Source organism: Panthera leo, chromosome B3 (assembly GCF_018350215.1).
Source record: "Panthera leo isolate Ple1 chromosome B3, P.leo_Ple1_pat1.1, whole genome shotgun sequence".
NCBI classification, from domain to species: Eukaryota; Metazoa; Chordata; class Mammalia; order Carnivora; family Felidae; genus Panthera; species Panthera leo.
This window is the reverse complement of record NC_056684.1, coordinates 45938269-45954717: the sequence shown is the minus strand read 5'-3', so window position 1 is coordinate 45954717 and position 16449 is coordinate 45938269. Positions and strand designations below refer to the sequence as shown.

Below are 16449 nucleotides of genomic sequence, written 5' to 3'. Positions count from 1 at the left end.
GATGGGACTTGAACTTACGATCCCAATATCGTGTTACATGCTCTTCCAACTGAGCCAGCCAGGCAACCCTTGAAGCAACTTAAAAAGCAACTTAAAAATAAGACCACTACTATCACATTTATTCTTTATGATACCTCCTGCTGTTCTCCTGAACCTACATTCAGCATTTAACAATTCTTTACTGTTCTCCAATATTAGCTTGCTTTATATTTTCATTCTATAGAATTCAATTTGGTTTATGATAATATAGGACACTGGAATTATTCTCAGCATTAGAATTTTAGAAAAAGAAAATAAATCCCAATACTGTATAACTCTTGATATTATCACAAAATATTTTATACATTTCAATTCAATAAATATTAGCATGTGTCCAGTATTCTAGGAGGAACTAAAACAGAATATAAAAATACAAGGATGAGTTAATTAAGCACTATCCCTAGCCCTTGAAGGCCTTACAATCTACTTTAAAGAGATAGCATATTTTGATATCCCTGCCTAGTCTCTTTGTCCCATAAATCCATTACAGGTTAATGAAGGGTGCCTGGCTGGCTCAGTTGGTAGAGTGTATGACTTTTTTTTTTTTTTATAAATTTTTTTTTAATTATTTATTTATTATTGAGAGACAGAGACAGACAAAGCATGAGCAGGGGAGGGGCCGAGAGACAGGGAGACACAGAATCCGAAGCAGGCTCCAGGCTGTGAACTGTCAGCACAGAGCCCAATGCAGGGCTGGAACTCACAAACCACAAGATCATGACCTGAGCCGAAGTCGGACACTTAACCAACTGAGCCACCCAGGCGCCCCTAGAGTGTGTGACTCTTAATCTTGGGGTCGTGAATTCAAGCCCCACATTGGGCACAGAGCTTGCTTGCTTATTTACTTGCTTATATACATACATACAAACAAACAGGTATCACTAATCAAGTATTACTTAACTAGCCCAAAGGACATTGTAATCGATCATTCTTAATGGCAATGGAAAGAGTAACAGGTTATAAACGAGACTACCAGCTATTTGTATTTGTCATCCTCACAACAGGGGACAAACAAACACACCAATAAGCAAAATATACAACAGAATATACAGGCTATCTTGACCGTACCCCAAAAACTGCTGAGAGTTCAAACAGTTTTACAAAGAAACTCTAATCTTAGTTTGACAAGAAAACGGAAAAACTTTTCTCTGACTATAAAAACAATACATACTCTTTTAGAAAATTTAGAAAATATAGATTAAAATTTTCAATCATAATCAACCAACCATAATAACTACTATTAACAGTTCGGTCCACAGTATTTCTGACCTGACTTGTACCTAGTCATACCATATTTTAATGCAAAATTTGAACTATACCATTTGTACAGTTACATACATGGTTTCTTTCAGCTTAACAGTATAAGGCAAGCACTGATTTTTAAATGATTGCAGAGCATTCCAGGATACTTTCCTATTGTGGGGTCATTTAGGCTGCTTAAAATTTTTTGCTACTAAAAATGAAACTGCAGTGGGTACTTTTTATTTTTTAATGTACATAAATCTTTGACAGATTCTGCATTTTTCTTTTAGTTGGATTCCCAGTGGTAGTTTCTGATCAAACATTTTAAGGGTCTTGATATCTACTGACAAGTAACTGAAAAAGGGGCTATATCAATTTATATTACATAATAACATGGATCAAGATTTCAGTAGGCAGAGATGGGAAGGAACTGGATTTCTGGCAGAAGGAAAATTTTCAAGGACTATAAATTACTTATTTTGACACGAGAAGGCAGTTAACACTGGAAATATACTTAAACCCAAATGATGGAAAGCCCTAAATGCTAAGATTAGGAAACTATCAGCAATATTAGCAGGTACAGGACATAAGGTTGTAAACACAGGTGACATGATCAAAACAATCAGAACTATAACCTAGACAAAGATTACGTTGGTAAGAGTAAACACATAACTTGCATACTGAGAGACAGAAACTAGTGTCATTATGATTATAACTTCCCAAGACAAAGCTTTTAAGATGGTTAACAACAGGTGTGCAGTAAAGATTTGGGATAAGATAAATAAATAAAAGAGACAGTGTGAACCACTCAGAGAGAAAGTAGCACTGACAAAGTACAGATGTACAACAGGAGAGATAAAGACAGATTTCAGATAAAGATGTCAAAGGGGATCGGCTCAGGAATTTATGGTTCTGGCTGCTCTGTTAAAGCACTTATAAATATTTACCCCACATAGGAATGGGGTGTGATTGAGCATGGTAGAGTCATTAAAAGTAATCTCGTATGAGGAAAAGATAGCAGACTATGCAAAGAATGTGAACCAATTTATCCATTAAACAAAAAGCATTAAGTAATATGAAATTAATATACTAAAAAAAGAAAATCTCTGGCAGCTGGGTAGAGAACAGATTACACAGGAAATGAAGAGAACAGATTATAGATTCCCTACTCCACATGTGGTCTGCAGACCAGGGGCAGCTACAGCATCACCTGGGAGTGTCTTAAAAATTCAGAAACTTGCCTCCCCCAGTGGAAATGGAATCTGTATTTTAAGATCCCTGGTAATTTGTATGCACATTAAAAATTGGGAGGCCCTACACTAAAGGGCAGAGGAGTAGCTAAAGAATACCACAACTCCCCTAGTAAGGGCTGGAATCAAAGGGACTGGGAGAGAAAAGAGAATATTTACTTGCCCTTGAAAAAGCAAACTAACCATAAACAATAGATTACATAAAGAGAAACCACATTCGGTTTTGAACCTCTATAACGCTTTCAATATATATTGAAAAAAATATATATCGAACTCAAGAACAGAACAAACGAAAGAACAGATCATAGAAGCAGTCAAGAAGTAGAGAGATTGAACACATTTTAAACAGTTTATCCAAGAGCATTGATAATAATCTATCAATTTCTAATAGAGACTTAGAAGAATAAAGGCTTGCAACTTAATGAGATGGGACTTCCAGTTTACAAACTGGGAGAAAATTAGAGAAGTGCATTTGAGGATGTGAAGCTCCAAGTATTTACTGTTTTTCTAAACTCATGAAAACTTCCATTTTTTTAAGTGATATGGTGCAAGTAAAACGAATTCATGTATAGCTGTCAAATGAAATTTTCTCAAATTTGTTATTTAATAAGCCTATCAAAATCACAAAGAGATTATCTTTCAGTATTTTGTATTTGTGTGTGCATTAAGCTTTAGGTCCCCTGAAAATCAATATAATTAACTGAGGACTAAATGATACCAAAGGATTGTTAATTCTGTCAGGTATCATAACCACATCATGGTTATGTAAGAAAATGTTTATTTCTTTAGAAATGTATACTGAAATATGTAAGGATGAATAAATTTGCTTCTAATACCTTACAAAAAGAAAGAAATACAGAAAGGACATGTGGCAAAATCTTGATACCTGTTGCATCTGAATCAGAGACTGGCAGCCCATAGCCCATTTCTATATGGCGTAAGCTAAGAATGGTTTCCTGTGTTTGAAGAATTGTAAAAATAACAGAAAAACAGGTATTGCCTCCAAAACCTAGAATGTTTACTAGCAGTCTCTTTACAGAAAAAGTGCGATGCCTGCTCTGGACGACGGGCATGTAAGAATTTATTGTACCATCTTTCTCTACTTTTCTGTATGTTACAATTTTTCATACTGAAAAATTTTTAAATACCGCATTCCACTCCACACTCAAGATAAATCTACTAAACCACAGTAACGTTTTAACAGAAAGCAAGCAAAAAAATTAAAAAAAAAAAAAAAAACCACTCCAAGTTTGCAACATTCAAAATGTACTTTAAACAATGAAAAGTGATCCTCACTGAACAGATATTTGAATGAATCACATACCAGGCACTGTTCTAGGATCAGCAGACAGAGAAGTGAATGAAACAGACAAAATTCCTTGCCTTCATAGAATCCTGCATTGTTATGCTTACTCTTCTTATTTGACTCACAAATATTCTACCTTCCTCCCTTTCCGTATTGTCAAGGACATTATTGTGTGTTCCAATATATAAAAACTAACATCAGTCAACTATACTTCAACTAAAAAAATCCCTAAACATTCACATGTACTTGTTTTCAATGCAAACAAACAAATCATTCAACATAAAAGCTAGGTTAGTAACTTTCTGAAAATCAAATAATTAGACAATACTTACTGGAGATCCAAAGTTATGTCCAACTTCATGAGCAAAAGTAATGTGAGAGACTTTGGGGGGTACATGAGACCCATAGTTCTGAACAGTAATAATTCCAGTGTTTAAGGACTTCTTCTTACCATCTGAATACAGCTTACTTTTTTCACATATTCCTCCAGAGCTTCCTAATTCAGAACAGAAGATGGCTAAATTAGCATCTATTTACCCCTCAAAATAACTTTCTAATATATGCTATATTAAATTAAAACATTCTACATATCCCACTTATATCAAGTACTCAGAAGCTTTTTTAGTCCAAGATTAGGAAGTCATTTCAAGTAAGTTTTAGTGGTACACATAAAGAAAGTGCCAGGATGTAGAACAAGGCCCTTAATAAAATGTTCTTCATAATCGAAGTATTCCCCAATTTTTGCTCCCATCAATTTAGCAAAACAAGTATTTAAGTTTCTGTTAAATCTGAATATATCCGTATTTATGCTGCCAAAGCCTATATACCTTTTCATGTTAAAAAATTACATTTAATTTAAATGAAAGTTGAACAAAATATGCTCAAGTAGATTCTGAGAAAGTCACTTCTACAAATAATAGCAGTGATGCATAGGAGTATGTAATTCACTATCCTGAGAGGCAATACACAATATATTTTTTAAAAGAGAAAATAATTAGTGGTTGCCAGGGGCTGGTGGGCAAGTGAAGAGAAGGACAGGGAGAGATTTGTAAAAGGGTACAAATTTCCAGTTATAGAATGAGTAAGGTCAGAGCACCTGGGTGGCTCAGTTGGTCAGGCATCTGACTCTTGGTTTCGACTCAGGTCATGATCTCACGATTTGTGAAATCAAGCCCCACATAGGGCTCTGTACTGATAGCATGGAGTCTACTCTCTCCCTCTCTCTCTGCCCCTCCGCAGCTTGCACACACTCTCTTTCTCAAAATAAATAAACTTTTTAAAAAAAATTAAAAATAAAAAAATAGAAGGAATAAGGTCTAAGTAGCTAATGTATATATAACATGATGTGTCTAGTTGATAACACTATATTGCACAAATGAAATCTGCAAAGAGCATAGAACTTAAATATTCTCAACGAAAATAAACAAATAAATATGTGAGGTGATGGATGTGTTACTCAAGGGGAGGAAATCCTCTCACAATGTATATGAATATCAAATCATCATATTGTACACTTTAAATATCTATTTTATTTGTCAATTACACCTCAATAAAGCAGAGGAAAAAAGAAAAGAATTATGTCCAGTAGGTAATAAAAAAAGGGGGTGGGTGGGAAGGAAAGAAGGAAGGAAGGAAGGAAGGAAGGAAGGAAGGAAGGAAGGAAGGAAGAAGGAATGGATGGATAGAGGGTGGGATGGAAGGGGAATAAAGCAAATGTGGAAAAAACCTGACTGATTAATATATCAAGAGTTCACTGTACTATTCCTGCAACTTTTTAGCAGGTTTGAAATTTTCTTCAAAATAAGTTCAAAAAATTGAATTATCATTTTCCAATGTGTCTCAAGAATACTTTCAAATTTTAAAAGAAAAGCCGTATCACTGGGGCGCCTGGATGGCTCAGTCTGTTGAGTGTCTGACTTCAGCTCAGGTCATGATCTTGACGGTTTGTGAGTTCGAGCCCTGAGTCAGGCTCTGCACTAATACAGCTTGCTTGGGATTTTCTCTCTCTCTCTCTCTCTCTCTCTCTCTCTCTCTCTCTCTGTCTGCCCCTCCCCTCCCCTGCTTGGGTGTATACACATTCATGAGCCCTCTCTATCAAAATAAATCAATAAACTTAAAAAAATAAAAAGAAAAAAAGTGAAGCCATATTGCTACTTTATTATACATATTAAATCATTTTGTAGTTCACCTCTGCAATAATAGGAACTTTAAAGCTTAATATCAAAATGAAAGTACTTGCACATCTAAAAGCAGTTAACATAAGAAATTAGAAAAACAACAACAGGAAAATCAGAAACTGGCTGACCAACCCATCTTTATGTATATTATACTGACAAGAACATAGTTCTTTTTAAAATTCTGTTAAAGACTTTTAGTGAGAATTCACATGTAAAAGGTTTCTCTCTTTGTTTTTTATTTAAATACAATCAAATGTTAGGATATTCTGATAACTGATCAAATTATTTCAAATTAGCTTTCTATACACAAAGTTACAACCAAGTAAATAAACCATTAAAAAAATCTAATATTTATAATCCTTAATAAAGCATATAATAGATGGCAATTCAAAATAGATTTGCAAGAATGTCATGACACTACAATTGCTGCCCTGTTCCTTTTAACATTAGAAAATATATGGCAACAAAATATAAATCTGAATTACTGTTATGATAGGAGTTAAGAAGTTAGGAAATAACATGCTTCACAGAAATGTAAACTGAAAGACTGGGCCTATGCAGATTTTAACCACCAAAAATTAGAGAACCTTTATGATATTCAAAACTTACTACCTCTTCTACAAAGAAATCTTAACAAAGAAAGCAGCAAATAATTTAATAATATGTAATATATTTTCTTATGCTACTTCTACTTTTGAGATGAGTCCTAAGGACTGTATCACTATTTCCAGACTAGAAAAGATATGAATAGCACTCTGTATGTAGTAATTATCATCTACATATTATAGTTTTAAACAAATAGTAAATTAAAATCCTGCCTTAGTGAAGATTTGTCATATGGAAATTGGTCCAATGCAGTATTGTCAAACTTGAATTAAGCATAGAAGACTTCACACTGTAAATCTTTATCAGTTAAAAAAAGAAGAAATAAATAGCAAGGATTAAAAACTCTGATAATATATTTTTCTGTATGTTTAAGGTCTACCTCATTTAAGGGATGATCATACATAAATTCAAATGTACTTTTCTGAAATACAGTAATTCACACCTTGTTTAACATCTTAAAAACTACTTTCGGTTTTAATAACTATCACTTACAGAAAAGTTTGGTATTTGTTACAAACTATTAACATGTTAACTCAATTAACAGAAAAAAATAAAACATTAAATTTAATTTTATAGGCTATGGTTTAATTTTTTTTGGCAATAGTGCACTGACTTTTTTTAAATTTTAATTCCAATACAGTTAACATACAGTGTTATATTAGTTTAGGTGTTGATTTAACAATTCCATGTAACACCCAGTGCTCAGTTATGGTTTAATTTTGTAAAAAATACCGCAACTGGGGCGCCTGGGTGGCTCAGTCGGTTAAGCGTCTGACTTCGGCTTAGGTCATGATCTTGCGGTCCGTGAGTTCGAGCCCCGCGTCGGGCTCTGTGCTGACGCCTTAGAGCCTGGAGCCTGTTTCAGATTCTGTGTCTCCCTCTCTCTCTGACCCTCCCCCGTTCATGCTCTGTCTCTCTCTGTCTCAAAAATAAATAAACATTAAAAAAAAAAATTTAAAATACTGCAACTAGTTCTGATGTGCCAGAAACTCAATTAGTGATATCATACATATCTACAGTGAAACTATATAGCTCTAGTTCAGTAACTGCTTGATATCATACATTTAAAATTTTACTACATGTAGTCATCACTGCAAAACACAAATTGTAAATAGTAATGAGAAGGGTAAGATTTTTTAAATTTGAGTTAAAAGCTATTAAAACAGACCTCCCCCCCGCCTCCAAATTAGAAAAACCACAAGGGTAATATAATACCCTGACAGAGTCCACAAACACAGTTTTGATGTGAACAGGCCTAAACACCTAAAACTTAACAGCAGCATGCTGACCATGCAGTATCAATCTGAGCAGTAATTTTGAACCAGACAGTAGTCCTACTCCCAGAAAGGTTATCAGGAAATGTCCTGGGACATTTCTTCACCTTTCATGTCTGGGGAGCAGTACTCACACATAATAGGTAGGGACCCCAGATGTTAAACATCCTGCACGGAACAATCCAGACCTGCACAAAATGCCAATATATTTAGTGTCCTGTTGTAATATTCAAATGATGCAATTCTCCTAGCCCTATAATTAGACTTTTAAACAACATGTTAAGAATTTGACAGTTTGTGGGTTATCTTGTGAACACCATTTTGAGCTTTGTATGCCCTTAAATCCTAATATGTAAAATCAAACTAAAATTTCTTAACTAAGAAAAACAGAAGAGACCAATGCTACCAAATGAAATGTCTCATAAAATGTTTTTCACAAATGAGTTAGAGGAATACTAAATGGTTCAGGATTAATTATGGAGACGAATTCCAGAGCTTGCCTTATTCGGTGTCCTGCCCAAAGTGAGACTATGTTCATTAGGATAACATTAAGAAGGACAATATATGAACAAAATATACCTTAATAAATTAAAAAAAAAAAAAGGTCCCTATCAAAAGCCATGTTGGAAGGGTGCCACAAATGAAATAAAACAAAAATTTTATCTAATATAGTCATTTACTCAGTCAAGGAATCAATGTTTCAGTCTCGAAATTAAATAAGAGGCTACCTGCTTAACACAGATGAGTGCTCATACAAAGAAAAGTTTAAAGAAATCTTTCTAGATTCATATCTAAGACTGAGTTTGTCTGGAAGACCAGACTCCCTTTTTTGGCTCTCTTCTAATCTGTGTATAAATTTTTATTATCTCACGAACCATGAAATCATGAACTGAGGCAAAGTCAGATGCTTAACCGACTGAGCCACCCAAAGGTGCCCCTAACCTGTATATAATTTTATTTTTTCAACTTTTTTTTTTTAATTTTTTTATTTTTTTTTATTTTTGGGACAGAGAGAGACAGAGCATGAACGGGGGAGGGGCAGAGAGAGAGGGAGACACAGAATCGGAAACAGGCTCCAGGCTCTGAGCCATCAGCCCAGAGCCTGACGCGGGGCTCGAACTCACGGACCTCGAGATCGTGACCTGGCTGAAGTCAGACGCTTAACCGACTGCGCCACCTAGGCGCCCCAATATATATATAATTTTAAATGGGAGCCTCCAAGCCAGCCCAGTTCACTAGTTGTTTCCACTTATTATGGAGTTGGGCAGGAAGTGCTGTTTTCCTCATTAAAGAAACCCAAGGCAGTACCCAACTACAGTGTGATATTAAATAAGAATAAAAAGTAGTATAAGAAGACTTAAAGAAACCTACCATTCAAATGTTTCAGCCTTCATTTTTCCCCAGTTTAACAAAGTCAGCAGAGACTACAGCTAATAATTAAAGTAATATTCCGTGAAAATTAATATCACAACAAAATCTTTCCCACCACCATTTAAGTAGTAAAATATCTACATAATTAAATAAAAGCTAAATAATACAACAAAATCAAAATTAGGCCAAATAAAAATGAAAAGATTAAGAAATAGTAACTGATCATAAGCTGAGCAGATCAGCTATGAAATGGCATTTTTAAAATATCAGATAACGGTGGGGGGGCGGGGGCCTGGGTGGCTCAGTCAGTTAGGCATCCGACTCTTGATTTCGGCTCAGGTCGTGATCTCGTGATTGGTGAGATCAAGCCCCACGTTGGACTCTGCTCAGACAATGCTGAGCCTGCTTGGGATTCTCTCTCTCCCAATCTCTCTGTCCCTCCCACACGCACGATTTCTCTGTCTCAAAATACATAAACATTAAAAAAAAAAAAAACACAACAGGAAGCATTACTAAGATCTATAGGCAGAAACATGAAGTCCCAAAGAGCATGAACATGAGAGAAGAAATTACAATGAAAAATAAACATGCTGAAGCAAAATGATTTACCTGAATTTACAGAGAACAGACAAGAACCCAGTCTCCTAGCTCCCAAACCAGTGCTCTTCCTATTATGCCATGACAATTACCCAAAATGATATCTAAATATTATAGAGTAGTACTCTTTTATAACTCCTTTTTCTTAAAAAAATGGATTCCAACAATACAAAACCTCCATTAAAATGCAGGAAAACATTTCAACTTCTTATCAGAAGTGTCTTACAGAAAGCTAAGATATTAAAGTATATAATACTTAGCACAGTAACTACTAAATGCACTGAACCTGGAAACAAAAGGTCCAGATTCTAGGCTCTGTGTGATACTGGGTTGGTCATAAAGTCTCTGAATCCTTTCCTCATCTGCAGAATGGAGGCAATAACACCTATACCTCAGAAGGGTACTGAAATAATCAATAAAGACAAATATATTTTTCCTTATAAAAAATACAACGTAAGTCAAATATAAGACTCAGTTCAGATAGTCAAAGGGCAAAGGGAAGTGAAGAAAAAAACTGTCAATGTCTAGTATAGGGCAGGCACCCTATACTAGAAAAAGTTGGATCAAGGGAACAAAGATCCCTTCTCTTGCCCACTCTGGCCTCCATTCTGTCCCTGTCTAGCCCCTTCCCAACAGCTCTTAGAATAAGGCTTCTAAGAACTGGAGTTGGGAATTTAACACAGAATAAAGGCAGCAGATGTAGAACCTATGACAAAAAAATAAGTTATGTGTCCCACCATTTAAAATCCAGAACTCTACCCACTGCCACTTCAGTAAAATGAGCGGCATGATACTTGGTGGTCCAAATAAAAAAAATAACTAGATATAAAAATTAACTGTCCCCCAAATCCATCACCCCAGTTTAATCATGAGAAAAACATCAAAGAGACTGGAAGAGAGGGGCATCCTACAAGATACCTACCTGACCAGTACTCCTCAAAATTGATAAGGCCATCAAAAACAAAAAAAGTCCAAGAAACTAAAACAGCCAAGAAAAGACTAAAGAGACATAACAACTAAATGTAATGTGGTATCTTGGATGAGATCCTGGAACAAAAAAGAGATCTTAGGTAAAAACTAAAAAAATGTGAATCAACTATGGACTTCAGTTAACAATAATGAAGCAATATATTTGTTAACTATAACAAATACACCATACTAATGTAAGCTGTTAATAATATGAGGGAAAGAGGGTGTACAGGAACTCTCTATGCCATTTGCTCAATTTTTCTGTGAATCTTAAACTGTCCTAAAAATATAGCTTATTTTTGCATTTATAGACATGAAGCTATCTAAAGATTAAAAAAAAAAAAAAGACCAAGCTCCTTCAGGAGCATTACATTCTTAAAGAGCACAAGTCTGGAGGTGAAAATGTAAAATGACAGCAAGTTTCTGGTTTGTAATCATCCAATCATTTTCCCAGGAGCCATTCTGTAAACAAGTTTCTTTAGAGACAAAAATGAATATGGTAGTTCTGAGTGCATCAGAATCTGGAAGGCTTGTTCAAACAAAGATTGTTGGACTCCACACCTAGTGGAATCAGTAGACCTGGGTGGGGCCTATGAATTTACATTTCTAACAAGTTTCCAGGTGATGCTGATGCTGCTAGTCCAAGGAACAGACTTTGAGAATCACTATATTAATGGTAATTTACAACAAAAAATCAAAAGCATCCTTGAATTTTAACAGTACTTACTAATGAACAAGTAGAAGAAATTATAAACTTTGTGATAAAATCATCCAACTTATTAAAGGAGGGGAAAAGAAATTTCAAAATATAAAAGTTATAAAACATGTGAAATTATCAAAGAAAAGAATGAGTTTGTAAAATCTGCTGACAATGCAAGTAACACAAAAGCAGGACAGATCAACGTAAGAGACAAATATAAATCTCCAAAAATACTGTACTATGATATATACAATCCATGACATAAACTTGCACCTTAAGGACATTATGAAAATGTGGAAGAAAAACAAAAGAAGTTTTGAAAATTGTAAAAAGAATATTCATTGCTGGCTTAAAAAAAAGAGCAGAAAGTATAAAAGCTAAAATATAGTACCACTTAAGATTTAAAATACGCATTACAAATCAAACAATAAACTAATAGGAATACAAAATAAACTAGGAACAGAAAAGCTGGCCTTATCCTACATAAAGCAGAAGGTGATTCTTATAAAAAGATAGAAATGATACATCAGAAGAAAGAGACATTACTGTATACAGCTCAAAAGCTGACAGACTGTTGATCAAACTCTATATGACCAAATCTATATTCAAAGAGTATGTGATTGTTTCTACTCAACCTTTCAATTAATAAATCTGTATTTCTCTAAACGAGGCTTCTGAACTTAATGTAAATCACAGACTGTTCCACCTCCACTGCAATGGGTAGAGGATCCTATCCCAGATTTCTTAGCAACAGCAGTGTTCACGGCTAAGGCAGAGACCCCAGTAGAACATGGGCCCAGGTGCCGAGGTCAGTGGAGCTGTGGGTACTGACACCTGCTGCTTACATCTCTTTTCAGGGAACACTTTACTTTTGTTAAAATAAAGGCTATAAATAAAATAATAATAAGAGCAGTCTTTCTTTTCTTTTTACCTACTGCTCCTAACCAGGGTTTCTCCACTCTCTATCTCATTCCAGAACAGAAGCAAGAACATAGTTTTCCCCTTGTAATTCTAAGGCCCTCTTTCCAAGAAAAATAAAAATCTTTAATTAATAATATTAACTTCTATGAAAAAAATTAATATTTCATTTTTGTTTTCAGGAATGAGTACTTCTTTTTCTCACAAAATTATTTATTTCAGCCACTCAATGTACCAAATGTCAGGATACCCCCTTGTTAGTACTCATGACAAAATAAAAAGTTGTTTCATCTATTTTTCTACTTACATCATGCTTGCCTAACTCAAGTTGAATAAATTAAGATAATGTACAGGCATCAGGTTCTCCTATACTTTTATAAAATTCAAGTTGCCCTGAAAACTGCTTTTTGTTTCAAGCATTAAGGCAAGAAACAGTTAAATAAACTACCTGAAGGTGCTCCAACCCAAGCCAGACCAAGAACACCATCATCAAAATCTCGGTCTGTGAAGACATAGGCCAAACAGTAGTCATCATGATTCTGCTCAGAATTCAATTCCAGAAACTTCTCCACGCCAATATTTGGGAATCGAAACGGATTTGTAGGGTCCTTCTCATCAGCAGTTGTGTTGATCTAAAATTCAAAACAATTATTTAAATAAGCAATTAAAGTTAGCAGAGCCTTTGTGTAAAGTCTTTGCTCCCCTTCTTCTGCATGTGCCTGCACAATATGCTTGGGACCCAAGGGAAATCAGGCCTGAATTAAGGCTTCTACAACTCATCCCCCAATGCCCCCACCCCTGAGCTGATTATAGAAGCTGAAAAGAAGGAAGGGGGGGGTGGGGGAGTGGGGCGAGAAACAGAGTAGGAGAATTAAAATTGAGCATGTTAAATTTCTGGGCAAGGTTTGACCAGGTTCCTGAACACTGTGCATTCTCTTTGGGATGGAAAAACAAGTTCTTCTTGAAAGAAAAATTCTAATAAAAGTACAGCTTCTCAAATTTAATCATCTGAGTAAGTCTCTTTTAGTGCTAATCTCCTGCGCATGGTGGAAAATATAAGGATATAAAAACCTTAAACTTTAGCTAATTACTAGAACATAACATAGATATCAAACCCAAGACTGTCAATTCAACAGACAAATCGTTTTCTTGGTTCTCCTTGCCTAAAATCACAGGAGTCGAGCCCAATAAACTGCAAGTTCAATTGTTTTTCCCTGACTGTGGGCAAGATTTTATTTTTACTGACAATTCTCTTCTCTTACTGTATCAAGCTGAGTTCCTCCAGAATATTTCTTAAGATGCTTAGCTACTATACTCCTAGTGCAGGTTCCTCCTTCACAATCTGAAGAATAATCAGTTCTGATACCAAACTTCTACAAACAAAAGCTTTCATTTATTAGCCCCTGCCTCCTTTCAGAGATCCCTGCCTAACCTTTGAAGTCCTAGAACAATGTGGCTTTCCTCAAGTAAGTGAGAGCATTACAGACAGAACTGTTGATACAGAATAAAAAGGGGTATCCATGAAAGTAAACATTTTTTAGAAGGCAAACTTCATCCTATTGAAAATGTTGGTAGTAAAGGGAGGATATAACAGTTGATAAAATGAGAATGTTAGGTCTTTTTAGGATCCACACCCTTCAGTAAAACCAAGAGGCTTAGAAGCAGGATTGCAAAAACACTACTCAGGGCAACTGCCTAAGGACAGATTTCAGAACATCTGATTTATCTACTAACAATTAACTAAAAACAATCAGTAATGGTCATCTAACATAAATAATTCCAAAAGCTATCACACTACATTGTAAATAACACATGCTGAGAGACATGCTATAAATGGCTTTTTTCCCAGTCAAATGAAATTCCTTGATATTTCTGTAATATTGGCTACAAATAAAAACTGCATCTAAATTTTAGCTACCTATATCAGAAATGAGATAATTCTTATTTAAGTATTGATACGAACTTCAAATTAATTAATGGGTCACAAGGAATCTTCAGCAGATGAAATCTGAACTAAAATTTCAATCTCAGCTAAAAACCTGAAAACAACTAACTGCCACACTATCCATTCATACACATGCATTTCTTCATAATGCAAAGCATTTTACTCAAAAAAAAGTGCTTCACTAAATTTGTTCTGGTATTCTTTACTTTTCACTACTTTGCATTTTAAATTGATAAGAACAGAGACTACACTTGATCTTAGCCAAAAGGCCAAGAAGTGATTCACTACTTTGCATTTTATTGCTTTGCCTACTAAACAATATTTTTCTTGGTCATTTAAGGGTTTAAATTGCTCTCAATATACATGAAAGAAATTGATTATGAACAATTCTTACATTATTTATCTACAAACCACATTTCACCTTAAACTCCAATTTAACATTTAATCGTACTACTAAGGATCAATTTTGCCTATGCTATTAAATATATTACATCCATGAACACAAATTATAGTTTAGTCAACCATATTTGAAGAAAGTTAGAAGCACAAAAATAAAGAAACCCTGTGGTAAATACTTTCGTAAAATAATTTTTTTAATTCAGGTTCTTATCTAGTTTATGAATTCATATTCTTAAAAGCTATACACATGGAAAGATTCACATTTGGAAAACTTCTGAAACAACCAACCCAATTTTGTTAGTAATTTAAAATCTACTTATTTAAATTTATAACATTAAAACTAATCATCAGTGACCCTGTGGCTCTGGGTGAGCATTTCTCAAAATGTGTTCTACATTTATTTGGACTCTCAGTTGACATTAATGCAGCAAAGGTTCCATGGTCAAATTATTTCTGAAAATTATGAGTTTCAGGGCAGCTGGGTGGCTCAGTCAGTTAAGCGTCCAACTCTTGATTTCAGCTCAGGTCATGATCTCACAGTTCATGGCATCAAGCCCACATCAAGCTCCACACTAACAGCAGAGAGCGTGCTTGGGATTCTCTCTCTCCCTTGCTCTCTGCCCCTCCCTTGCTCTCTCTCTTTCTCTCTCTCAAAATAAACATTTTAAGAAAAAATTATGAGTTTCTCTCATGAAGGAATTCTCAAAATCTGAGATAAGTTAGCGTGCACTGTGAATTTACAAGACGAGGGTACAGTACTGTTTTTCCGACTTCCAATTTTATTTAACCGTTCCATCTATCTTTTCCTTCCCTGGAACACCAAATGAGACACACTCGGAAAAATACCACACAAAGCAAATCTTAAGAAGCTGGAAAATGACATCAGGGGGATAAAAGGTCAAGTACTATACCTGTAGTTATTGAGAAGTTATGGCTTTCTAAATGTTAATCAGACAGAATATAGTATGACTGTTACCTCTTTTGCAGTACAGATTACAGCCCTATAGATTTCGTTCTGAATCATAAACCCAGTGTGTGTGTGTGTGTGTGTGTGTGTGTGTGTGTGTGTAAAAGCCAAGAGTAAATATAGTAGGATCAGTAATGTAAAATAAACTATTACTACATAAAGATGAAGTAAAAACCAAGTATTTTTCTTTTTGTAAACATGGTCCTTATGGTCTTTCTTAATGTTCTGAACTACTGAAATTCCTTACTCTTGGGCTGTCTGGGTGGCTCAGTCAGTTGAACATCTGCAGCTCAGGTCATGATCTCACAGTCCGTGGGTTCGAGGCCTGCATCGGGCTCTGTGCTGACAGCTTAGAGCCTTGAGCCTGCTTCAGATTCTGTGTCTCCCTCTCTCTCTCTCTCTGCCCCACCCCTACTTGTGCACGCACGTGCTCTCTCTCTCTCTCTCTCTCTCTCTCAAAAATAAATAAACATTGAAAAAAAATAAAAAAATAAAGGAATTCCTTACTCTTATTCGTTTCACCATGAAACTGATGTTGCGGATTCCAGAGAAGTCTGTGGTCTGGTAAATTGTATCAATTGCTTTAACATGACTGGATATCTATAGATTTAAAAAAAGAACAATATTTTAGAGGCAGTATTAAAATGTAAAAAAAGACTGTGAATTTCCATCTCCCAAATCAAGAATTA

The 16449-nt window shown here is 35.1% G+C and overlaps 1 protein-coding gene and 1 pseudogene across 2 annotated transcripts in view; both read right to left on the bottom strand.

Annotated features, from left to right (window-relative positions):
* Positions 1-16449, bottom strand: part of ADAM10 (ADAM metallopeptidase domain 10) — a 135638-nt gene that overhangs the window by 24939 nt on the left and 94250 nt on the right. For both annotated transcript variants that reach the window (XM_042941897.1, XM_042941898.1), the window contains exons 7-9: positions 16268-16360; positions 12898-13081; positions 4170-4333 (exon numbers count right to left, since the gene is read on the bottom strand). In XM_042941897.1, coding sequence (XP_042797831.1) covers positions 4170-4333; positions 12898-13081; positions 16268-16360 — 441 coding nt within the window. The remainder of the gene's footprint in view (positions 1-4169; positions 4334-12897; positions 13082-16267; positions 16361-16449) is intronic.
* Positions 14563-14675, bottom strand: LOC122223493 (annotated as a pseudogene).